The sequence below is a fragment of the Theropithecus gelada genome, chromosome 20 (genome assembly GCF_003255815.1).
Source record: "Theropithecus gelada isolate Dixy chromosome 20, Tgel_1.0, whole genome shotgun sequence".
NCBI lineage: Eukaryota > Metazoa > Chordata > Mammalia > Primates > Cercopithecidae > Theropithecus > Theropithecus gelada.
This window is the reverse complement of record NC_037688.1, coordinates 4827194-4853248: the sequence shown is the minus strand read 5'-3', so window position 1 is coordinate 4853248 and position 26055 is coordinate 4827194. Positions and strand designations below refer to the sequence as shown.

Here is a 26055-nt window from a genome sequence, read left to right as displayed (position 1 = left end):
ATTAGCGGAGCCTGGTAGCACATGCCTGTGGTCTCAGCTACTTGGGAGGCTGGGAAGGAGGATAGCTCGGGCCTGAGAGGTCAAGGTTCAGTGCAGTGCAACTGCACTGCAGCCTGGGTGACAGAGTGAGACCATGTCTCAGAACAAGAAAAAAGTGAATCATTAATATTAATGTCCTATGTTTCACTTCACATTTTGAAACATGATACGTTCCAGTACCTAAATTTTTAACATTTTATCATTTTAATATTTGATGGGAGCAATGTTTCCAGAGATGTTTTTAATGTTTTTTTTAATTGAATAATTCTAGCTGGTCAACTCAGCCAATCTGCACATTTAGCTCTCCAACTACCGTACAACGTGCTTGGTTTAGGTCGGAGCGCAAATTTTCTTGACCATTTGTATGTTGGTATTCCCCGTCCATCTGGAGAAAAAGTGAGTGAAAATTCATTTTGTTTACAATTAATCTATGTTTTAATATTCACTATTTAAGTATTTAAATTAAATAATTTGAATGTAATTGAATTTTAATTCAAATAAATCAAATATTTTTATTCCCTTTAAAGAATAAAGAAAAATGTATTGGTAGTGACCTAAGTTTATCTTACATAGAGCACATCATGATTTTAAGATACCGTGTAGTTTTTCCCTCTCCTCACCCATAAACCTCACCTATCCATCTATCCTGCTTTTTCATCCTAACATTTTTCACCACCTAACATGCACATAAATATTTTACTAACATAAATACCATTATACATATGTGTATTATTTATATAATATGTATAATCATATTATTTTACTTGCTTTGTTTATTGTCAGTTTCCCCTTAACTTGAATTTTAGCTCCAAGCAGCATTTGTACATAACCCTTTGAACGGTGCCTGCTACATAAGTGTCTGATAAATATTTGTTGAATGAATGAATTCATAAAACACAAATATAATCTTTCCTTGAAAAGATGAGAAAATTTTCCAACAGATGGCACAAAAGCCTTATTTTTGGCTTAATACTGGTAAACATAGCTTCATCCATACCTAGAATTTGAATTTCTCAAAGAAGCTACATTTTTCCTTATTTATTTAGAATAGGAATTGTGTTTTTTAAATGTGCTAAATGTTAAATGTTCTTAAATTCTTCTTCCAGTCTATACGAAAACAAGAGTGGACTGCAATCATTCCAAATTCCCAGCTAATTGTCATTCCATACCCTCACAATGTCCCTCGAAGGTAATGTCCTTGCTTGAACTGATTTGGTAAAGACACTGCTAACTCTGAATTATAGATACAGTGATGTCTTTTAAACTCTCTCATATTCCTGCTGTGTTCCCATGAGTGCCCATCCTTAATTTGCTTATGGCAAACTTTAAATGACTAAACATACTTACATAAATGGTCCCAGACATTTTTCATGAAGAACAAATTCAATCCTATGAGAAAAACAGCAGGTTAACTAATTAGGGATTTATACATATTCTGCTTAAATAAACTGCTCTTCCATTTACTAGTTATAAATTCAAAATTTCAGGATACTAAATCTTTGTATAAAGCACTGATCTTTTAAATAAATTACTTGAGAAGTACTATATATCCCACAGTGGTTGGGCACAAATTTTGGAGTTAAATAGATGTAGGCTAAAAACTCAGCTCCATTGCTGGCTGACTGCAAGAGTAGGAGCCAGTCCTTGTCCTCTCCAAGACTCAATTTCTGCATCTGAGGGTGAAATACACTTAACACAGTGCCGAGCATATGGTAAACGAACAGTAGGTATTTTTATCCTTATTAACAGAATACATTCATTTCATAATACAGCATTTAATTCTAAATCCTTAAATAATCTTTGTTCATTTTTATTTAAATTTCTAGATTGATTCTATTCTTTTTAAATTACGCGATAAAAGTATTCACTAACATTTAAATTTCATAGGGAAAAATATGCTAGACAAATATCAACATGAGAAAATAACCAAAGAGAAATGGTGAATTTATCTATGAATATGTAACCAGTGGGGTCCCCTGCTTGTTACATTCCCTCTGAAAATACCAGCTTCATCATTCTTTATTAAACATCTCGATCGAATGTATTGAGTGCCGAAACCAGCTTATGCCACCTCATGAGCTGACTCTGTGCATCTCTATTCAGTGAAGTCACACTGAAATCAGTTATGGTGGGAGAATCTACTCCATGAAAATTGGCAAGTACCATAAACAGGGCTTCCCCAACCCCTCTCTACCTCAGAGCCAGTTTACCAGCATACCAGCAGATGCACTTTATGGTAGATTAATGGGCTTTAGAACCAAACTACTTAAGAAAATAAACTTTATTGCAGCCTTATGCTTGGAATAAGATGACATCATTGAAACAGTTATAGTCCTGGTTCAGATTTTTTTAATGAGCCTATATTGTATGTGTTAGTTTTCTATAGATGAAATTTACAGTAAAACTAGAAAATCTGGACCATGAGTAGGAAACTATATAAAGTAGGGTACTTCTATACAGCTCAGTAGCATGACTTTTTTTCACTGCCACGGACATAGAACAGTCTCTTAAGATGGAGTGGTAAGCAAAACAACAAACAAAAGAAGCAACAGCAAAATGTAGAAGAGTATATGTAATGAGCAGCCATTGTGATTAAAAAAGGAGCTATCTACACATACATGTTCATACATGTATAAAATATCTCCGAAAGGATATGCAGGAAACTGGTAAGAGTGACTGCCTCTGAGTAGAAAACTGAGGATTGACTTTTGTCTTTTTTTTTTTTACCAAAACACTTATATTCCTGATTTGTTAAAAATCTATTTTAAAAGTATAACTAACAAAAACATCTCATAAAAGAACTGTTTTCTTAAGTATGAGTACAACACTAAGAGTAGCTTTCAACTAATTAACAGTATTTGGTTTTTTAAGGTTTACTTACTCTTCTGAATTTCCAGAAAATTATATCATAGCTTTTTTCCATAATCTCAACATTTTTCATGTTTCTCTTACTCTTTCCAAAGAAATGTTCTTTTCAAATTTATGTTCATAATAAAAACCTAATTGATTTTAGTTTTTGAGGTATATTTTGAGGTTTATTGACTAGAGGCTAACTTATGGATCAATAAATTTTAATTATCCCAGAATAAGTCAATAGCTACTTGCTATTTACCAGAACAGTCTTACCTTTATTAAACTTTTAAAATAAAAATATAGCCATTACCTATTTCTAGGGAGAACAAAAAGTTATGTGTATATAACAACCTGCAGAGTTGGTGATACAGTCTTTAGTTTTAGGCTTTCAGGGTGTGCAAATACTATATTACACAGACTGTTTTAGAAGGAAAGAGCTAGTTCTGTTTACTGAAGACCTCTAGTCTATATATTGCCATTAACAGTAAGGGACTAAAGATGATTTTGTAAGTGATCTGAACCTAAAAGTCATTGTAGTAATCGCTCCAACATGATACAAAAATTATAGAAGTTCTGCACAAGCCATCAACATTCAAAATATTTATGTTTTAGTTGGTCATATTACATATGTGACACAGGTCAAAAATGAGATGATACAGAAGGCTTCTAGGATCATGTGACTCCCTTGCTTTACAGTTCAGGATTTCAAATTAAGCAGGTAAATCAAGATGTAAAAAAAATGTCCATGATTGTCCAAAGTACCCTTGGATATGTTTACTAAGAAGAATTCTCACAGGATCAAACTTGGAAGATGAAAAACATTGAAATATTTCATCAAAAATTCTATTTCAGTTGTCTAGGTGAAATATAAACCACAGCATCATCAATATTCTCAGCACTATCTGATTTATAATTGCTTTTGTTTTATTTATAATGAATGGACAGATGAATGAATGGTTTAATGAATACATTGTTTCATTAATTAATAAGCTGTTTTGCTTTGGGGTCTCAATATAACTTTGTTATTTTTAAGTAAAATTTGTAATTTTAATTTGTTCTGTTTTTATCTACAGTTGGAGTGCCAAACTATATCTTACACCAAGTAACATTGTTCTGCTTACTGCCATAGCTCTCATCGGTGTCTGTGTTTTCATCTTGGCAATAATTGGCATTTTACATTGGCAGGAAAAGGTTTGTTCATTTAAATGAAACATTAACTTTGGTTAATTTATTCTAGTAATACATACATTGCTCTTTAAAAACACTATGTTTATTTTAAACTTTTTTCATATGACTAGAATTTCATCATTTTTCAAGTTCTGTCCAAAGCATCATTTTATTGATGATTATTTTATCCCTGGAAGTTACTAATGTCTCCTATCAATTCATACAAATCACAGGAGATGTCTACTTTAAAAGTTTGATGCTGTACAATAGTAATAAAGTGATCATTCAGAAATCAAAAGGCATTTAGAAACACTTTCATAATGACCTGAAAAATAATAATGATTTTTAAAAATGAACTTGTGTTCAGTATCTACTGATAAAGTCATGGACATTCTTTGGCTAGGATTAACAGCTATCTCTTTGAAAAGAATTAGAGTGAAAAGAGGTTAAATTATTTTCTCAGGGTTTAGGTGGAAGGTAACAACTAAAGCAATAAACAGCCAGGCACGGTGGCTTATGCCTGTAATCCCAGCACTTTGGGAGGCCAAGGTGGACAGATTGCTACAGCTCAGGAGTTCGAGACCATCCTGGGCAACATGGTGAAACCCCATCTCTACAAAATATAAAGAAATTAGCCAGGCACCATGATGCAAGCTGTAATCCCAGCTACTCAGGAGGCTGAGGTGGAGAATCACCTGAGCCCAGAAAGTTGAGGCTGCAGTGAGCTGCGATTGTACCACTTCACTCCAGCCTTGGCAAAAGGAGTGAGACCCTGTCTCAAAAAAGAAAAAAGCCATAAACATCTTTTTCATCTATTAAGTATTCTTTGCATTAAACTGATTTCTGTTCTTTAGTATAATACTCTAAATAATAATTGAAAACAAAACTCCCAAATATGTAAAAGATTTTTATGCAATGTTTATGTGAAGAAAAAAGAGGCTATCACTGTAAATTTATTAGCAGTTTAGATATATGTGAAAAAGCTAGTTTCTGTTTGTATATGGGTTCCAATCAGTGCCCTCAAAATAGGGCTTCTTTGTGGCCCCAAAGAAAGGTGTTTTTCTTTTTTTGCACCTACACTCTGGATTGTCATGCCATCATAATCATTTTTTGCTAACTAAAATTACCATCTTTGTTCTTTTAACGTATGAAAAAGAGAACATACTAGTTGTTCCATAAATGTTCTCTTTTTCATACTTTCGTCGCTTTTAAAAAAATCACTCCTTTACATATCAAAAACAGTAACATGCAATTACATATTCAATTAACCTTAAGATTGCAACTTAAGAGTAAGATCAAGGACAACCATACATACTTTGTCCAGGAGTATCACAACATCATCTGAAAGATTCCATAGTTCTTGACCTATGAAGCAAAGGAAATTAATTTCATTAATTCCTCAGTAGATCTGATTACAGCATAAACATTGTATGCTTATAACAATAATTATGCAGTAGCCAAAAATTAAAGTTTTTTGTTTTTGTTTTTTTGTTTTTTTTTTTTTTTTTGAGACGGAGTCTCGCTCTGTTGCCCAGGCTGGAGTGCAGTGGCGCGATCTCGGCTCACTGCAAGCTCCGCCTCCCAGGTTCACGCCATTCTCCTGCCTCAGCCTCCTGAGTAGCTGGGACTACAGGCGCCCGCCACCGCGCCCGGCTAATTTTTTGTATTTTTAGTAGAGACGGGGTTTCACCGTGGTCTCGATCTCCTGACCTTGTGATCCGCCCGCCTCGGCCTCCCAAAGTGCTGGGATTACAGGCGTGAGCCACCGCGCCCGACAAATTAAAGTTTTAAGTACAAGTATATATTTGACCATGTATGTACTGTGTCTCCTGTGGCACTGTGGTATTTCAAAGAGGTAGAACCTCTTTAACCACTTTTTTACTTAAGCAGGCTGGCTCCTTCTACCATTTTCTCACCGCAAGCTTTCCCCAGTGTCTGTCCCTGCCCCTCTTCTTTCAACACTTTACCTGCCAATTTCATCAAAAATCATGGCTTCAGATATCCCCAGCTCTCATCTCTAAAGGTCCTTCCCCATTTCCAACTATCACCATGATAGCTCAACCTAGATGACTTACAACACCTCAAAACCAGCATTCTAAAGCTTCATCTGTCTTACTTGCCTACAAGATTTCATCAATTGCCTATGGACTCTGCCTCTGTGAGAAGTTCTACAGCTGACTCCACTTCTACATTCCTACTGCACTGCTTCACCCAGCCCCTTCTTACGTCCTACTTGGTCTCTTTCTTTCCGTTCTCTCCCCTTTCCATTCCATTTAGCACACTCATCATTCAGTTTAGCCTTCATCATGTCACTCCCCTGCTCAAAAAGCTCTGGTGAATATCCATTGCCTTTTATGTATAAAATCCTTGGCCTGGCCTGCATATGACTTCCATGTGACTCCACAGTCTTATTTTTTACCAGCTCCTTTCACATATTCGTGCTCCTTCCAGCCTTCTCATGATTGCTCATGTTGTAACCCCAGCATGGAATGAATACCACTCTCCCCATTTCCATGCTTTCAAATACTTTCTATGTCTTTTCAAAGCTTTCCCTTTCCTCACCCAGATCTAGAAGTAGTCTCTTAGACTTGGTAACATTTTTCACTTTTTATCTTGAATTACAGTTATACAATATGTTTTGTGTTTGTCTTTTTGGAGAACAAGATACAAAACTGAGGTTTTTTTAATATTAAAATATCAAACACAGTATTGGTATTGGGAGTATTGGAAGCAAAGGGCCAATGAATATCTGCTAAATTAACAATTTAATGAAAAAATAATGAGTACATTAGTACTTTAATATAATTAGTTTAGATTTGGTTTTGTTTGTGGTTTTTTGTTTGTTTGTTTGTTTTTTGAGACAGAGTCTCACTCTGTCACCCAGGCTGGAGTGCAGTGGTGCAATCTTGGCTCACTGCAACTTCTGCCTCCCAGGTTCAAACGATGCGCCTGCCTTAGCCTCCCAAGAAGCTGGGATTACAGGTGCCCACTACCACACCCAGCTAATTTTTGTATTTTTTTGGTAGAGACAGGGTTTCACCATGTTGGCCAGGCTGATCTCGAATTCCTCACCTCAAGTGATCCGCCCTCCTTGGCCTCCCAAAATGCTGGGATTACAGGCATGAGCCACCACCACACCCAGCCATTAGATTTGTTTATTAACATCAGTGTTAAGAATGAGAGAAAACTGCAATCATTGATTTATCCTTATAGAATCTAATGCTTATTCCTATTTTCAAGTAGATAGTAAGTGATAAGAAGCTAAGTGTTTAAGGACCCTAAGTATTTAATGTGCCCTAAGTATTCAAGCATTTCTTGTTTTTTATTCAATTAGTCATTAATTATAAAATAGCTACTATAAACTACAAAAATACTAGAATTAGGAAATCATATCTATTATCTACTAATTGCTGGAGACTTTTAAAAATGAATCAGTGTATTTCAGAAATGAATCTTTTTGTAACATTTCTCTACCATTTATAAACGAGTCTAAAATTCTTTTTCAGAAAGCAGATGATAGAGAAAAACGACAAGAAGCCCACCGGTTTCATTTTGATGCTATGTGACTTGCCTTTAATGTTACATAATGGAATGGCTGTTCACTTGATTAGTTGAAACACAAATTCTGGCTTAAAAAATAGGGGAGATTAAATATTATTTATAAATGATGTATCCCATGGTAATTATTGGAAAGTATTCAAATAAATATGGTTTGAATATGTCACAAGGTCCTTTTTTTTTTTTTAAAGCACTTTGTATATAAAAAGTTTGGGTTCTTTATTCCGTAGTGCTGTACATTTCTGTTCCTTTGTGGAATGTGTTGCATGTACTCCCGTGTTTGTGTATTTATAATCTTATTAGTGTCATGATGATGGAAAAAGATGTGTGTAAATAAAAATAATTAAATGAGCAGGAATTTTTGTGTCCACTTGACTTGGTCTTGCTTCTTATTCTAATGATGCAAATTATACTTTTGTGAATATATCACAGAGTCATGCATTCAGCTTCATCACAGCAGGTCAGGGGTCTCTCACTGATGACATACAATATAGTGATCGGGCTCTGACTTGGTAGCACAGTAAGACAGACTTGCCTTAAACTCCTAATTCCACCACTTACAAAGTCATTGTTTGAACTTGACTCTTGTTTAACCTGTGTAGCCTCAGTTTTCTTATTTATTCAGTGGGGCTAATGATACTTGCTTGAGTTATTGTAAACATTAAATGGGATGATGTATGTGAAGTGCTTAGCTTGGTGCCTAGCACAGAGTAAGTGCTCAATATGTGGTAGTTGTCATTATTACTATTTTAGATGATCTTATTAGACTTATACATCTAATTATAGAAATATGTAGATTTGATAGAATTTTATTTTCAGGCATGAAGACATATTCTTTGGAAAAGCTAAATTTTTGGCAACTGACACATAAAGATTTACTTGCTCATATTAACTAAAAATTATAGTACTCTCCAAGAATTAATGTGTCCTAAAAATTTTCCTCTGAAAACTGATCCTTATCATGTGATAATGAAGAACATTTGATTTCTTGAAAGGAAACTGCTGTAGGCAGCATCTGGGAATGCAAATCTTCAATCACATTTCTATTCTCAAAGGCTTGGAGAAGTCTATAATTTACATTCAGACTTCAATGCAAATTTTATATTGTGAATTTCACATTTCCAAAAAGTTACTTTAAAAAGACTTTAAGACTGAGAAAAAAAGTTTATCAATGCTAATAATTTTCTAATATGCAAATGGACATGTGATGCCTATAAAACACAAAAAGTTTATCTGAAAACAATTTTGTTCTTATTTTTTTCTTCAGTTTACTGAGAATGGCATGTGTTTTTACTTTGTATCTAAGCATGTTAACATGTCTTCTTAATAAATATTCCTTATTGAAACAAAGTATTTCAGTGAGTTTTTAAATAATTTTTTCAGAGCATGAAGAGACCTTAGAGCTTTCGAAAGCATTTATCTGGACTGGGAGACGGGTAAGGTGACTTGCCCACTGCCTCTCTGTGGGTCAGGGGCAAGATAGGACTCTCCTGACTGTAATACTCAGTTAAATTCACTAGTTATCAACCCACAGCACTCTCCTAGGCACTATGTGACACTTTCCCAAAGACAATTGGGCTCATTATTGATATAGCCTGAGTCTTAAAACTCATGTGGAGTCAGGGTTTACAAGACAAATAAAATGTTAATGACAATTAAAACTACAATCAGTGACATTAATACTGTTTCTGTATTTCCAAATGCAACTTCAATATCATTTATTAAGGGACAGCAGATTAAAAAAAAGTGTCACAACATTGAGAATCACTAACAAGACCTTTATTTTAATTTTGAATATTGCAGTGGAAAGAGAACAAGGCTTTGAAGTCAGACCAATCTGGATTCAGGGCCCAACTCCCCGATTTCATGACTCTGAATCAGTCACTTCTTTGAACTTTGGTTTCTTCATCTGTAAAACAAAGGTAGTGAGTGATACCTACCTTCAAGGACTGCTCTGAGTCTGAAATGGCAGTTTGTACATAGAAAATGCTTGATAAGTGCTGTTTTTCTTCCTTCCCATTTCCCATTACAGTGACAAATGAACATTTTCTGAGATTTCTTTCCCACTGACTATATGTTAGTGTTATCCATCTTTGGGGAGCTAGGAAGAGTAATTAAGAATTAATAATCATTTTGAAGATACTGTAAATACGTTAATACACCATTTATTTGAACTAGCCCTTTACATTTCCCCATCCTTGCAAGTAGCTAGAATACCTCATAAAAAGAAACAAGAACTTAAATCGTGTCCAGCAGACCTCGATGGTATACCTGGGATTGATCTAGGATATTTAAGGGCTTACTCCTCAGGATAAACGTGAATTAAAACCAGCCCATGTGATTACCTGCACCTGACCAGTTATTTTAAAAGGTTAATAGATAGTAGATTAGGGAGTGCTTTTGATCCACAACTGTACAAGGGAAAGGAAGGAAACAAGATTAGGCAGAAAAATCAAATTGTGATGCATTCTCAATGGAATGCCTCATAACAACCCTACATCGAGTTCTGAGATAGGATGACCTCTCCTATCTCCTAACCTGTCCCAAGTTAGAATATGAAGGCTGGGCCTTTACATTCCCACATTCATCAGTTACAGGGCACAGGATGCCCCAAAGGCCTCTAACAAAACCAAAACAGGTACAAATAACTAGTATCAAAAATGAAAAGGGTATAACTACAGATAATCTATTTATTAAAAGTAGGAAGACTTGGAGAATAACTTTATACCAATGTATCTGAAAGTTTATACAAAATAGAACAATTCCTAGGAAAATATCACTAAAACATAAAAAGAAACAAAACCCTAAATATTCATTCTGGTGGATGCTGTGGTGTAGTGTCCAGATCCAGCATCAAGAATAAAGGACTTACTATCCTAATTTCTGGGCGTGTCATCACGGTTCATCTGCCAGCCTCATCTGGAGAGCAGACTCACCCAAGATCAGTCCCCTCTTCTTAACATAAAAATCTTAAGCGTTCATAAACTAAAAAGTAAAAGCCGACAGACCTGTAAGGAGAAACAGACAAACTCACAATTTAAGTGGGAGACATCCACACTTTTCTACGGTAACTGAAGGATAAAGTAGGCAGGAAATCAGAAAGCTTAGAGCTGACCTGAAAAGCACTCAGTCAATCTAACCTAGTGGATATTTATATAACACTCTCACCAACAGCAGCAAAATACTCTTTTTCAGTGCACATGGAACACTTACCAAGACAGACCATATTCTGGGCCATAAAACAAGTCCTACCAAATCTAAAAGAATAGAAATCATACAAAGTAGATTATCAGACTATAATAGAATTGAACTAGGGAGATCCATGGAAAATACCCAGATATTTTAAATAACCATAGGGTCAAACAGGAAGCCTCAAAGGAAATTTTAAAATATTTTGAGCCAAATGAAAAATACAATATAACAAAATTTGTAGGAGGCAGTGCTGGGGGGTGGTATTTATAACATTAGATGCACATATTAAAGAAGAAACGTGATGAAAGAAACCAAGGAAGACTTCAATAGAAAGTATGTTCATGGATTAGGAGATGCCAATACTCCCCAAAGTGATCTGTACATTTCACGCCATCCCTATCAAAATCCCAGCAGTATCTTTTTGTGGACATGGACAAGATTTTGTGCAACTTATATGAAAGAGAAAATAGACTAGTTTAAAACAATGTTGAAAAAGAAGACAAAGTTGAAGAAATCAAACTATGTGACTTTAAAACTTGTTATAAAGCTAGAGTAATAAAGACAGTGTGGTATTGGCAAAGAGAGACACATAGACCAATGGAATAAAATAGAGTCCAGGAATAAACTCACACAAATATAGACATTTGATGTTTGACAAAGATGTAGAAGTTACTAAGTGGAAGTCAGTCTTTTCAACAAACAGTGTCAGAAAAATTGATCATCCGTATTTGCCATAAATACAAAGGGCAAAGGAGAAAAAAAGAACCTTGATCTAAACCTCACACCTTACACAAAAATTAACTCAAAGTGGGTCATAAATTTAAATATAAAATGTAAAACTATAAAACTTTAAAAGAACACATAGAATATCTTCATAGGCTAGGGTTAAGCAGAGTTCTTAGAAATGACACCAAAGTTATGATTCTTTTTAAAAACTAATGTGACTTCATCTAAATTAAAAATGTTTGCTTTGACAAAGACACTTCTGAGAGAATGGACAAGCTATATGTGCAAAGAAAAAAAAAATTTTTTTGAGATGGAGTCATGCTCTGTCACCCAGGCTGGAGTACAATGGTGTGATCTCGGCTCACTGCAGCCTCCGCCTCCCAGGTTCAAGCAATTCTCCTGCCTCAGCCTCCCAAGTAGCTGGGACTACAGGTGTGTGACACCATGCCTGGCTAATTTTTGTATTTTTAGTAGAGACAGGGTTTCACCATGTTGGTCAGGCTGGTCTCAAACTGCTAACCTCAAGTGGTCCACCTGCTTCAGCCCCCCAAAGTGCTGGGATTATAGCCATAAGGCACCGTGCCCGGCCAAGAAAATATTTTCAAATCACCTATCCAACAACAGACTTGTATCTGAATCTATAAAGAACTCTCAAAACTCAACAATACAAAAACTCGGACAAGATGACACCTAAGGAAGCTCCTGCCTCTCCCAAAGCTGAAACCAAAGCAAAAGCTTTGAAGGCCAAGAAGGCAGTGCTGGAAAGCATCCACAGCCACACACAAAAAGGGGTGTCTGCACTTCACCCACCTTCCAGCACCTCAAAACACTACAGCTCTAGAGACAACCCAGATACCCTCAGAAGAGTGCCTCCAGGAGAAACAAGCTTGACCACTCTGCCTGATTCCCCCTGACCATCGAGTGTGCCATGAAGAAGACAGAAGATAACGACACACTTGAGGTCATTGTGGATGGCAAAGCCAACAAGCAGCAGAGCGAACAGGATGTGGAGCAGATCTGTGACACTGATGTGGCCTGATCAATCAGGCCCAGTGGAGAGAAGGCGTGTGTTTGACTGGCTCCTGTTTATGATGCTTTGGATGTTGCCAACAAAATTGGAATCATCTAAACTGAGTCCAGCTGGCTAATTCTAAATAGACATCTTTTCACCAGTAAAAATAAAAAACAATTTGAGTGGGCAATAATTTGAGGATACTTCAATAAAGAGGATATATGGGTAGCAAATAAGCATATGAAAAGATGTTCAACAGGATACGCCATTAGGGAAATGAATACTAAACTATGAAGAGATACCACTACATATCTATCATGAATAAAGAATGCTTTCACGGATAAAACAAAGAATGCTGACAATTCAAAGTGCTAATGTGGATGTGGTACACATCTCTGGTAAATTATAAAACTTTTCTGAGAAACACTAAGGAAATTTTCAATAAATGCACATCTGTACCATGTTAATGGACAGGAAGACTCAAAATGGTAAAGATGTCGAAGCCCTCCCAACTCCACTCATCCCAATGGGGTGTTGTGTTGCTGAGCTTGTTAAGAGGTAGAATTCTAAAATGTATACGGAAATATAAAAGAACAAGAACAGCCAAGATAATCTTGAAAAAGAACAAGGACCTGCTCTACCAGGTAACAAAATAATAAAGTTAGGGTGATTAGGCCAGGCATGGTGGCTCACACCTGTAATCCTAGCACTTTGAGAGGCCGAGATGGTTGGATCACCTGAGGTCAGGAGTTTGAGATCAGACTGGCCAACTTGGTGGAAACCCTGTCTAGCCTGGCGTCATGGCACACGCCTGTAATCCCAGCTACTCGGGAGTCTTGAGGCAGAAGAATTGCTTGAACTTAGGAGGCAGACATTGCGGTGAGCCAAATTATGCCATTGCCCTCCAGCCTGGACAACAAGAGCAAAACTCTGTCTCTGAAAAAAAAAAAAAAAAAAAAAAAGGGTTAAGGTGATTAACAGAGTGTGGTATTGGTGAAGAGATAGACCAATGGAACATATTAGAGAGTGCAGAGAAAGACTCATATACATAGACGTTTGATTCAGGAAGGAGGTAACACCACAGAGCAGAGGAATATGAACAGCCTTTTAACAATAAATAAGCTGAGACAATTCATTAACTAAAAGATAATGGCACTCCCATCGCACAGAAAAATCAATTCCAGGTGGATTGAAGGTGAAATATGAATGCTTCTAGTACTTAATTTAATAACTTCATGATACTAGAGTGAGGGTGGGTTTCCTATTCATTAAAAAAACACTATAAAGGAAATTTCTGATATATTGAAGTATATTAAAATTAGTAACTCCATCCACAAGAACTATAAGAAGTTTGAAAGTGTGACGAGACAAGTCACCAAATGAAGATATTTTCAACAAATAAAAATGACTGTATTCAAAATCTAGAAATCCTACAAAATTATTTAGAAAGAAAAAGACAGTTCAATAAAAAATCGAGCAAAAGGATTGACAAAAAGCATTAACTGCTGACAACAGCCAAATGTTGGTATGGATATGGCACAACAAAAGTCTGATACAATCTTAGCAGGACAAAGTTTAAAAAAAAAAAGGTAAAAGCAGTGGTTGGTTTTATTTAGAGTAGAAGATATGCATACTCTAAATCTACATATCACTTCTACTCTTAAGAAATTCTCACACACGTGCACCAGGCTATAGGTATAAAAATATTCATAGCAACTATGTTCGGAATGGCCAAAATCTAGAAAATGCCTAAATATCCATCTACATGGATTTTTATACAATGAAATACTATACAGCCATGACATTTCATGAACTATACTTGCACACACCACATGGATTAATCTCACAAAGTTAAGCCAAAAAGCAAAACACAAAAGCATACACACATCATGATCCACTCATACATATAAAGTTCCAAAACAAGAAAAATTAAACTATATTGTTTAAGGATATATTTATTTTAAAAACTACAAAGAAAAGGTAGGAAACAACAAAAGTCAGAACAGTGATAAACTCTAGGAAACTGGGGAGAAGATTATGACCAAGCAGAGGCACATGGAGGACTTTAGTACATAAGCGATGTTTTATTTCTTGATTTGGGTAGTATTTTCATGGCCCTTCACTTTATTAAATTGTACATACATATTTGTTTAAGGTGCTTTTCTAAATATGGATTATATTTCACAATTTTTAAAAAAAATCTTATAAAACTTTCCCAAAGATCCCTTTGTAGATCATATATCCAGAAACAGAAGTTTCATTACAAGTCTTAGATTACATATTTTATAGCACAAAATAGTTTGAGATTTGTTAACGGTACAATAATTTTGATATACCTTTCTCAAAAATATAACAATTAAATAACAGTGACATATAGTTGAATAGATGCATTCCAGTCATGTTTGTTTTAAATAGCGTAAGCATATAAGCCAGCACAGATATTCATAGTTCATTAAGCCCTTAAGTTGAATTTATAAGTAATTTTTATTATTTAACAAACATTACCAAATAACTGTATCAAGAATTTACACTTTATGGTTTCATATTGTGCCAATAAAATAGCATTTGTTTCAGCTTTTAGTAAATACGGTTTTCTTTAGAGGGGGGTGTTGTTTTTTAATAAAAGAACACCAGGTTAGAAAGTAAACAGGTTTAAGAAAACACATCTCTCTTCAACATGGGATTCTGGTTTTAAAGAAAAAAAAAGATACCACATATGTTAGTAACTTTATTAGAAATATACAGTCATATGTCACTTAACAACAGACATACATTCTAAGAAATGCATCATTGTGCAAACTTCATGGAGTGTCCTTACACACATCTAGATGGTGTAGCCTATTACACACCTAGGCTCTACAGTTTAGCGTATTATTCCTATGCTACAAACCTGTACAGCAAGTGACTGTACTGAATAGTGTAGGCAATTACAACACAATGGTATTTGTACATTTAATTATATCTAAACATAGAAAAGGTACAGTAAAAATACGGTATTATAATCTTATGGGACCACAGTTGTGTATGTGGTCCATCATTCACCCAAAGGTCGTTATGCAGCACATGACTAAAATTAGGGCATTTCTTAGTTTTTCACAATCAAATGAAAGCTGGTTTCTGCTGAGGCCTCTCTCCTAATGACCAGAAATTTTCTTAACAATTTGAAATTTTCCTGGTAAAGAAGAAATATTTTAGTATTAGTAGAAAGCAATGTTTCTTAAAAGCATTCTTTGTTTAAAATTATGCTAACCAGAAATTTAGAAGTTTAGGGGACAGTGTTACTGAAAGAACTCTTTGACTCCCTGACAGCTCTTCTTCAATATCAATAACACAGGAATGATTGTGGTTCATGCATTTTATAGGCTGAATTGCATTTCCCACAAATTCACATGTCAAAGCCCTACCCCTGTATATAACTTTTTGGAGACAGGGCCTTTAAGGAAATAATTAAGGTTAAATGAGGTCAGAAGGGTTGGACCCTAATCCAATAGGACTGGTGTCCTTATGAGAAGAGGAAGAGACCAGGGGTGCGCACAGAAAGAGTAAAAGGCCACTGAAGACACAGTGAGAAGGTGACAGTCCGCAAGCCAGGAGAGAGGCCTCAGCAGAAACCAGCCTTCAGAATTTGAGACAATACATTTCTACACTGTAAGTCACCCAGTCTATAGCTACACTGTAATTCTGCCACGGCAGCCTGAGCAGACTAATAGAATGCACTTTTTAAAAACTACAATTTCCCCCCCCCTAAAAAACCTACAGTTGTGTAATAAACACTGAAATCTTCATATACTGAGAACCCACCTGATTGTTTTTCACTAAACGTCACCATTGCTGTAGCCATATTTGCACCCTGTAAAGTTCAAGATCCATATTATATACAAATAGTTTCTGCACATAAAAGTTTGGTTCTTTTAAAATTCCTCTACTTTCCTTAGTTATAATCTCTGTATTAGCTGGTTCAGCCTGCCACAACAAAATACCATAGACTAGGTAGCTGAAACAACAGACATACTTCCTCAAAGTTCTGGAGGCTGAAGTCCCAGATCAAGGCAGGAGCCAATTCAGTTCCTGATGAGGACGCTCTTCCTGGCTTGCAGATGACTGCCTTCTTGCTGTGTCCTCATATGGCCTTTCCTGGTGCCTGTGCATGAAGAGACAGCAGGCTCTCTGATGTCTCTTCCCAACAGGACACTATTTCTTTCAGATCAGGGACCCACCCATACGGCCTCATTTAACCTTAATTACTTCCCTGAAGGCCCTCCTCTTCAAATACAGCCTCACTGCGGGTTAGGGCTTCAACATATGAACTAGGAGGGGACACAGACAGTAACAATCTCCAAATGCAACAACCTGCTTTCCTCGGCTGTAATGTAATAAAATGTTAACACTCCCAAACAACAGCAAAACAGAGACACAACAAAAATCTGTTAAGCGTATAAACAATGGCAATACAATGCTTTCTTTTAAAAAATGGTTCATTCAGCCGGGTATGGTGGCTCACACCTGTAATCCCAGCACTTTGGGAGGCCCAGGCAGGCAGATCACCTGAGGTTGGGAGTTCGAGACCAGCCTGACCAACATAGTGAATCCCCATTTCTACTAAAAATACAAAGAAAAATATTAGCCAGGTGTAGCGGCAGGCACCTGTAATCCCAGCTACTTGAGAGGCTGAGGCAGGAGAATCGCTTGAACCCAGGAGGCAGAGGTTGCAGTGAGCAGAGATGGAGCCATTGCACTCCAGCCTTGGTGACAGAGTGAGACTCCATCTCAAAAAAAAAAAAAAAAAAGATTCATTCTAGTAACAAGTAAATGCCATGCAATACCATTCAAGTACTACATGAGACTTAGAGAAAACCCAATTCAAGCTATAGGAATGACTGTGAGGAGTTGGAGGGCCTGAATGGATGCCTGGAAGACCAGCAGGACACAAGGAAAGCCGAGTCTTCAGTCACCCGGAAACTGCCAGGTAATCTGGGAACAGACTGGGTGCCACTGGGTGATCTTCCAGGAAAATAATAATTCAACGCCCAAGTGAGAGAGATGAAAACTGCTTCCCTTTTGATTTGGCTAACATATGGCCACACAGTAGTCTCAGCTCTGATCTGTGCTTTCCTACATTCCTCGAAAAATCGACTGCAGACGATTCCACCAGCACATCTAAAAGGTAGGTGTCTTAAAAGGGAGCCACAAAATGAACATTCCCAGTTGGAATCGACTTCCAAGCCAACATTCTAAAGGAAAAGACTTTTTAGGTTTAATCAAAATAATACAAGTAAGAGCTTCTAAAGTAAATGTAAATGTAGAAGTATTATAGATCTACTTTTGGTATTCTTGTGGTTGCTCTAATCTCTCCCCTTTTATTACAACCTCAACTGCCAAAAGAATCTTCCCAGAACTCCATTACTCCACTATTAAAAGTAATCATTCACCTAACTAGCATTTGAGCACCTATCTCCATAATCAAAGCCCACCATGTCCAACTTCATCTTTAATACAAAACACAACACCCACCCCACGTTCTAGGCTCACCCTGCTCCCTGCCTGCTGAGCTCTTCTTCTGCCTCCTCTCCTCTCGCCACTCCAAGCATTTCCATGGTTTGTGTGTCACCTCCTTCAGGAAGCCTTCTCTGATGACATCACACACAGATTTTTCCTTCAGTTAACAACTTCACATTAAGAACCTACTATGTTCTTAATTTAAGAGCCCCTTATTTGAGAGCCCCTTCCTCTCAAATTTTTTCGGTTCACTGTTGTCTGTGACTTATACTTAATATGGTCTTCTTACTGTCCTATTCTACTAATATGCTACCTTATTATTATTATTTGAGATGGAGTCTCGCTGTTGCCCAGGCTGGAGTGCAGTGGTGTGATCTCAACTCACTGCAACCTCTGCCTCCTGGGTTCACGTGATTCTCCTGCCTCAGCCTCTCTAGTAGCTGGGACTACAGGCACATGCCACCACACCCAGCTAATTTTTGTATTTTTAGTAAAGACGGGGTTTCGCCATGTTGGCCAGTCTGGTCTCGAACCCCTGACCTCAGGTGACCCACCTGCCTCGGTCTCCCAAAGTGCTGGGATTACACGCGTGAGCCACCTTTTCATATCCACGGGAAAAAGTTCTTAAATGTTTAATTTCCTAATTGATTCTTGCACGCGATCTTAACTGTAGTAGGTGGTTACCTTTAGGAACCCAAAGTTACCCATCTTTTATATCCCCATCCATAGCACACGGCAAAGGGAGAAACACCTGGGTATTAATTGGTGTTAAATATGTTTTTCCTTCGTAAATCTCGTGATTTATGCTTTTGTGTCTTTCTTGGAGGAATACAAAGTAAGAGAAAAGAGCTTAATACTTGAAAAATGTTTCGGCTGCCTGACATTGTCTTTCGCTACAATTGGTTAAACAAACATTTACAGAGTTCCTACTACACACAGAGACAGGCATAAACAGTCTATTATGGTAAGGCCTTGATCACGGTTGTATCTCCAGCACCAATCATTGTCTTTTGCACATAATTAACACCCAATACATATGTGTAGAGTGAAAAAAAAGAATGCAGTCTCCCCGCCTGCAAGCAGCTGATATCTTAATGGTGTGGGGGTGAAGGAAATATAAAGGATGAACAAATAAATAAGGAATGTCATATCAGTGTAATAATCGCTATGGAGAAAATAAAGCAGGATCAAGAATACCACCAAGAGCCAGGCAGTTCTTGGCAGACCTGGAGACTCCCATCAGCGGGCGAAGCCGCCCAGCGTAGTGGCTAGCTGCTAAGAGGGCAGCCCGTGGGGAGGGTGCACAGCCCCGCCGCTCATTCGCTGTGTGGCTCTGGACGAATGGTTTCACCTCTCTGGCCTCGACTTTCCCATTCCCTAAAAACTACTTCATGAGGGGGAGTCTCAGGAGTTGGTACTAAAGTGTCCGTCAACCTGGCGGGCGCCGGGGAAACGCCGGCAGCGCCGCGGGTCGGGAACTCACCGGCGCGAAGAGCACGGAAAGCCTCGGGCTCCCTCTGCCGAGGTCCGCGCCTCTCTGCCCCGGGTCGAGCAAAGTTTTGACCTTCAATGGAGGTCTAGGGGACCAGGGGCCGGCGCCCCTCTGTCTGCGAGGGCTGGCGGATACCGCGCAGGCCGGCGAGGGCGCGGGCCCGAGGTGGGCCGCGCTTCCCGGGCGCCTCCGTCAGGCGAGAGGCCTCGAGGGCTCGGCCAGTTGCCCCGGGCGCCCTGCGCGGGCGGCTGGGCACAGGCCGGGCACTGCCCCGGCGCCCAGCCTCTCGGAGGAAGCCGCTGCGCAGCCACGGCGAGAGGCGCCCCCGCGCCCCCCGCCGGCCCCCAGCCCTAACGGCAGCCGGCGGGGAGCAAAGCCGTCCCAGGGCGCGAGGCCGCGGCGGGCGCGCGAGGCGCGGGGCGGGGCAGGTCGGGCACATGCGCACAGGCAGCGCGGCCGGCACGCGGCGCTCGCGCTCCCTGCTTAAATGAGCCTGGGCGCCCCGCGCCCGCCACTTCAGTGGATCCCGCACCGGGGCCGCGGGCGGAGCTGCCAGCCAGTCCCGTGCCGCGCGCCCTCACTCCTCGACCCTCGGGCGGTCGATGGGACGGGGCGCCGCGGAGCAGGAGGCGGCGCCCGTCGGGGGGCTCGGGCCGCGCGGGAGCCCACCGGGGGGCTCGGGCATGGCGGGCCGCAGGACCTGAGCCCTACCTCGCGGGGAGGCAGCTGCTGGCCGGCGATGGGGACAGAGCGGGGCCGCCGCGCCGGGCCGTGAGCGCCGCGCCGCCGCCGCCGCCGCCACCTCAGCCACCTCAGCCCCTCGCGAAGCGCCGGGCAGCTCGGGAACATGGCCCTGGAGCGGCTCTGCTCGGTCCTCAAAGGTAAGGACCAGCGCTGGGGCCGCGGACGGCGCCCCCTGCGGGCCGAGGCTAGCGCGCCGCCCTGCCCGCGCCTCTGCGTCCCTTACCCGCGCCCGGGACCCGACGCGCCTCTTTGTCTGGCGGGGCTCGCGGCTACTCTGAGCGGACCGCGGGGCGCGCGCCCTGCCCGGCTCCACCGCCTCTCCGGGCGCGCCGCCTCCGACCCTTGCGAGTCCGGCCGACGTTCGCGGGCGCGAGTGGGAAGGGGGATCGGGTCGGGAAGGCGGCCAGGAGGCCCATGGGCCCATGGGGGCCCTCGGAGCGGCGCCCTGGCGCCGCTTCGGTAGAATTCCGCGCATCCGTTTGCAAAGTTGTGAGATTCCTGTCGTGGAGCGAAGGCCGCTCTTTCTCCAGATGTGATGGCAAGAAGTAATTCCACGCGAACAATAAAAGCCGCGGCCGTGACGTCGTGCAGCCGTTTTCGAAGAGCTCCGCGGCGCCTGCACCTCGCGGCGGGGAACGGGGCCTGCCGGGCCGGCCGGGTCCCACTTGCTGCGGCCGCGGAGGCTGCGGCACCACTGCGGGCTCCGGGGGCGGCGCGCGGGCGCCGCGGACCCGGCTCGGCCAGGCCCCCGGGGAGCGCTGCTGCTCGGGCTGAGCCCGGGCGCTTCCCGGGACACGGCGCTCCCCGGAACCGCGCTCCTCGGGCTCCCCAGAGGTCTCAGAATTCCCCGCCGCTAGTGTTCGGTTCTTATTAATTTGTTGTACCGGGAATTAAAACAGTTGGCTTGCCAAGAGCACAGAGCTCTAAAACACACTCCAGCCGCTTTACATTTTCCAGAAGGCGGTAATTTAGATGAAAATTTATATACATAGATAATTAGGGATGGGATACAAAGTTGCTCCTGAAACTCGGACTGAATAAATCGTCTTTTCAATTTTCAGAGGGAAAACAGCACCACCACTCAGTAAAGGACTTCCCTTTTCCCCCCTGCTGATTTAAATTGAAAGTTGACATGTTTGTAATGTTCTTTTTTGACATGTTCTTTTTTAAAACTATGGAGAGTACAGCTGAGGCGTTATTGACGGTGGCATGTGTAACTCAGCACTGTATCTTAATATCTGTAGAGTGACAGATCATGGTGTTTTTCCTGCTCCCTAACAACACTTTTTTCAAATTTGTTTTATTAGAAAGTTCGGTATAATTTTGCTTTTGATTTTAATCGGACACATTGTCTACTCTCCACTTATTCCTGAATTCGTAATTGAGATTCAGTAATTTGATTCCTGAAAAAGGAATGTTTTGTTTTACTCTTTCGTGATAAATCGTATGCACGCTAGGATTTCTGATCTTGCTGCTTATCTGAATTTTCTGCCGTTGTCGGATTGCGCCCTCACTACGGTAAGGTTGTCAGCATGCTACTGACCGTGCATCCGAGAGCAGCCCCCGGATGAAATCGCGTAGATCTGTCACACCACTTTACCTGCAGAACTTGCTAAAATCGAGCTGGATAGGGTAGAGGCTGGTAGAGCCTCCTCCAATGGTGAAGAGATTTGCACCGTTTCTGCCTTCGCCTTTGCCGTGGGTGCACACTGCCCTCTGTGGCCGTCGTGGTGAAGCGTTGAGTGTTGCACCTTTCAGGAAAGGATTCTGATGATGGCAGAGCTACGGTGAAAACAATATAGTGTCTGGCTTTTCTTTTTTCAGTGTTAGTCAGCCTACGCTATTTTTACATGCTGGAGTATTTTTAAAGCTCAAGCTGAATTATTGTTGTTGTTGTTGCTGCTGTTGGTGGCGGCTTCCTAGAGAGAAAGCAAGCTATTTTTAAAGTCTTCTGTGGTATTAACTTATAAATGCCAAGAACTGGTCTGGAAAGATTCAAGAAATTGTTAACAGTAGTTGATTCTAATACAGAAATCTAGGGGATTGAAAGACAAGAATGAAGGGAAGACTGGTTTCACTGCACACCCATTGGTATCACTTGATTTTTTTTTTTAACCAAACACATGTATAACCTATTTAAAAATCAATATTTTAATTTTTAAAAATTGCCTTTTAAAAAGATACTGGGCTTTCCCATTACCAACTACTCATTGTGTGCCCCAAGGCGTGAAGAAGTTTTCCTTTTATCCTATAAAGTGAATTGCTTCAACATCAAAGAGGTGCTTATCTGAAGCAGCTATTTAACATTTACATAATTGTAGACATTACCCACGGACGCCTTGTTTGGAATATTATGGTCAGTTTCTACTAAAATAAATCAGCCATAATGAGTGTGTGAGATTTTAAGTAGAAAGTAATTTTAGTTCTTTAAGATGCCACTGATTATTCTTGTTTTACTTTCAGCCGTTAAGACAAAAGAATAACCTTACTAGGCTTTTAAACGTTTCCTGTGTTGTGGAAACTAAATAATTCACTTTTAACTGTTTGTGATCACTCTAGGCCTCACAGAATTTGAGTTAACCTGTCAAGGTTAACTAAGCATTATAGTCCCATGAAAATATTACATGACGATTATAAATCCATTTTTGTTCTTATTCTGCACACTTGCTTCAAGAGAATCTATTCAACTCAGCGATCTTTAAAGCTGTAGAAACTGGTTAAATTTGTGTTGTAACAGAGCAAAAATATTCCTTGGCACTGTATTTAAAAATCTTGTCTGAGACGGTACAAGTATTAACTCCTGTTTTTCATTCTTACATCTCACCCAAGAACGTAAACTAGTTATACAGAAATAAGTGTGGTACTGAAAAACTTGTCCTTTAATACTAAAGCCTTGTTAAAAATCAACTTTTTGGCTTTTCCTTCCAGGGTTTGGGAAGAACTGTTTTAACACTGCTAATTGAAAACTCTTATTAAATAATGGTTTTGTTGTAGTAAATCCTCAACTGCAATCTGGTTTATCTTTCATTTTGAAATTAAAATCACTGTTTAGGAAAAACCCTGCATGACAAAACAAGTTGAAATCAAAGCCACTTTCAGTCCTTTTTAGAAAAGATAGAAAAATGATAGACTATAAATAAAGTTCATATCTGAAATTTTAAAACGATAGACTACCTCCTTCTCTTGGAGTACCACCCATCCAGCATGATCTCCTATCATTTTTCAACTTACGCTTCTATAGAATAATTATTGATACTTAGAAATACGTCTGCTTGAGGCACTGGAGATTCAAATTACTATGATCTTTGAATTGGAAAGGAGCATCTTAAGAGGTCTAATCCAGTGGTTTCCAAACTTCAAAGGAACTCTTGTGAGGAAGCACTAAAAAACAAAAAGGACAACAGAAAAGAACAGAGTTGCTGTGATTGGTGGGAGGCCTTGCCCTCTCAATCACCTCCAACACCAGGGTGGCTCCAAGAACTGACACTTCAATGTGTTTGTTATATTGCTTCCAAAATTACAGGGTATAGTAATGTGAAAGTTCAATCCTTTCTAATGAAAATGACGTTAAGACATGTTGGTTTAAATATGCCTGGAGTAACATTGGAAATTACAGTACTAGAAGATACCAAGTAGTCTTTCAAATATGACCTGATCATGTTAGAAGGTGATGGTAGTCACTGTGCAGTCAGGAGGACTGATGTGTAATTAAAATAGAGCTTACAAAAGTGCCATCTCAGATCAGCTCCACTAAGGAGGAGTTTGTCACATTCTGCAGGAAAGAGAAAGCACTTCTGCTACAGAGTTACTCTTTCTTACTAAAGTGATTGGCATGTGATTAGCATATGTAGGCTGGAGTAATCCCAAAGTTCACCATCCGTCTTTGTTCTTAACTAGTAAAGTATGATTGAGTTTAATTAAATTTGGGTACTTTTTTTGTTCTTTGGAACATAGTTTATCAAAAACAAGTGACTGCCATGTCAAATAGTATGTGGACTCTAACTGAACTCTGTTCTGCTGTCATTATAGGAAATGGCAATGAGCAGAGAGACCAGGTAGGTGGTTCTAGCATCTTGTGTTGGATTTTAAAAGCCTTATGTTTACCACTGAGTTGCTTAACACAGGAAGACGTAGAAAGAGACACATTTAATTACTAGCAAAGGTAAATTGAGCCACCTTGAAAATAACAGTGGTGGCAGGGTATCTCAGGAGGGTGGGGGGGAATCTCAATTCTTTTCCCATTCCCACATTTTAATTTTTTTGTGCTTACATTTTAAAAAGCGAGGTCACATGTGTGGCTACTGTTTGTTCATCCAAAATGTGTGCTTGTCAGTTACTGTGCTATGTGTTGCGGATACAAAGAAGATACACTGGAGTCACGCTCAGTCACCCCCATGTGTTCATCGTGTCTGTATTGAGTACTGTTGAGGCCAGACAGTCTTTTAGGCTGTGGAGATGCATCAGTGAATCAGACAGACAAGGCCCTTGTTTCTAGTAAGAAGAGACAGACAACAAACAAGCCTCAAAATACCAGGTAATATAATAGTGAAATAAAGCAAAACGAAGGAGAAAATGTAGCGCTTATTTAGAAATTGGGAAAGCCTCACAAGACCTGAACAACAGGAAGGAATCAGCCAAGGAGATTCTAGGCCGAAGGCACAGCTGGTCCCTGAGGCAAGAATTAGCTTGATGTGTTTTAAGTGATGGGAAGAAGGCTTGTGTTCTGGTAGAGAGTACTCGGAAGGCCAGAGAGACACACAGGCTCCAGGTCACACAGGACCTCCGAAGTCAGAGTAAGGGGCATGGATTTGTTCTAACTATAATGGGACTCTACTGGAAGATTTTAAGCAAGGCTGTGATGTGATCTGATTTGTATTTTGAAAAGATCACTGCCTGCTGTGTATATAGTACACTATAAGGACTGTGGCAGAAACTTCCAGTTGTCTGCAAATATCCGTTTAACTCTGTCAGTAATTCTCTGAATTTAACTGAGTACATAGTTCCCCAAAATGAAGACTATTTCCCAGTTTCCTGTTGGTTTAGGTGACCATGTGACTAAGTCTAGCCAGTTAGATGTAAGTAAAAAATGATGTGCGCAACTTAGGGGAATTGTTATTTTTGTTGTTTAAACTTTTATTTTGAAATCATTGTAGATTATGGGCAAGTGTTTTTGTTTTGTTTTATTTGAGATGGAGTCTTGCCCTGTCACCCAGGCTGGAGTGCAGTGGCGCGATCTCGGCTCACCACAACCTCTGCCTCCCAAGTTGAAGCGATTCTCCTGCCTCAGCCTCCCAAGTAGCTGGGACTACAGGTGCATGCCACCATGCCTGGCTAATATTTGTATTTTTAGTAGAAACAGGGTTTCACCATATTGGTCAGGCTAGTCTTGAACTCCTGACCTCGTGATCCGCCCACCTCAGCCTCACAAAGTGCTGGGATTACAGGCGTGAGCCACTGCGCCTGGCCCTGCGCAAGTGTTTTTAAAGAAAGGGGGAATGCCCTTTATCAAGTCATCATTCTTGCTGACTAAAATGCAGACATGGGAGCTATAGTGAAGATAGAATAGCTGGCACTCCAGCCTCATACTGGACCACAGGGTGACCTTGGAAATGAGCCTCTCACAGCTGGGTAATGAGACAGAAGGAACCCAGGTCCTGGTATTGATAGAGCCTTCATTCTGACACCTGACTCCCTATGTCCAGCTTCTTCATATGACAGAGCGATGTGTTTCTATCCTGTTTTAAACTGTTAGTTTAGGTATTTATGTTACTCATGC

At 39.9% G+C, this 26055-nt stretch overlaps 2 protein-coding genes and 1 long non-coding RNA gene across 5 annotated transcripts in view; 2 read left to right on the top strand and 1 right to left on the bottom strand.

Annotated features, from left to right (window-relative positions):
• The window catches only part of ITFG1 (integrin alpha FG-GAP repeat containing 1), a 307787-nt gene extending 298820 nt beyond the window's left edge, over positions 1–8967 (top strand). Inside the window, exons 15-18 of one of the 2 annotated variants that reach the window (XM_025371411.1) lie at positions 311–435; positions 1146–1228; positions 4022–4083; positions 7566–8967. In XM_025371411.1, the coding sequence (XP_025227196.1) occupies positions 311–435; positions 1146–1228; positions 4022–4083; positions 7566–7576 (281 nt within the window). In that variant the 3' untranslated portion in view covers positions 7577–8967. Of the gene's footprint in view, positions 1–310; positions 436–1145; positions 1229–3965; positions 4084–7565 lie in introns of both variants that reach the window. The other variant, XM_025371410.1, reaches the window with a different exon arrangement.
• LOC112614706 lies at positions 227–19931 on the bottom strand. Its single transcript, XR_003117114.1, has 5 exons — positions 19527–19931; positions 9558–9718; positions 5375–5424; positions 1387–1428; positions 227–424 (listed from the first exon to the last, which is right to left on the bottom strand). It is a non-coding gene; the product is annotated as an uncharacterized LOC112614706 (long non-coding RNA).
• A 37-nt stretch (positions 19932–19968) lies between these two features.
• NETO2 (neuropilin and tolloid like 2) overlaps positions 19969–26055 on the top strand; it is a 62719-nt gene continuing 56632 nt past the window's right edge. For both annotated transcript variants that reach the window (XM_025371413.1, XM_025371412.1), the window contains exon 1: positions 19969–20416. In XM_025371413.1, coding sequence (XP_025227198.1) covers positions 20383–20416 — 34 coding nt within the window. In that variant the 5' untranslated portion in view covers positions 19969–20382. The remainder of the gene's footprint in view (positions 20417–26055) is intronic.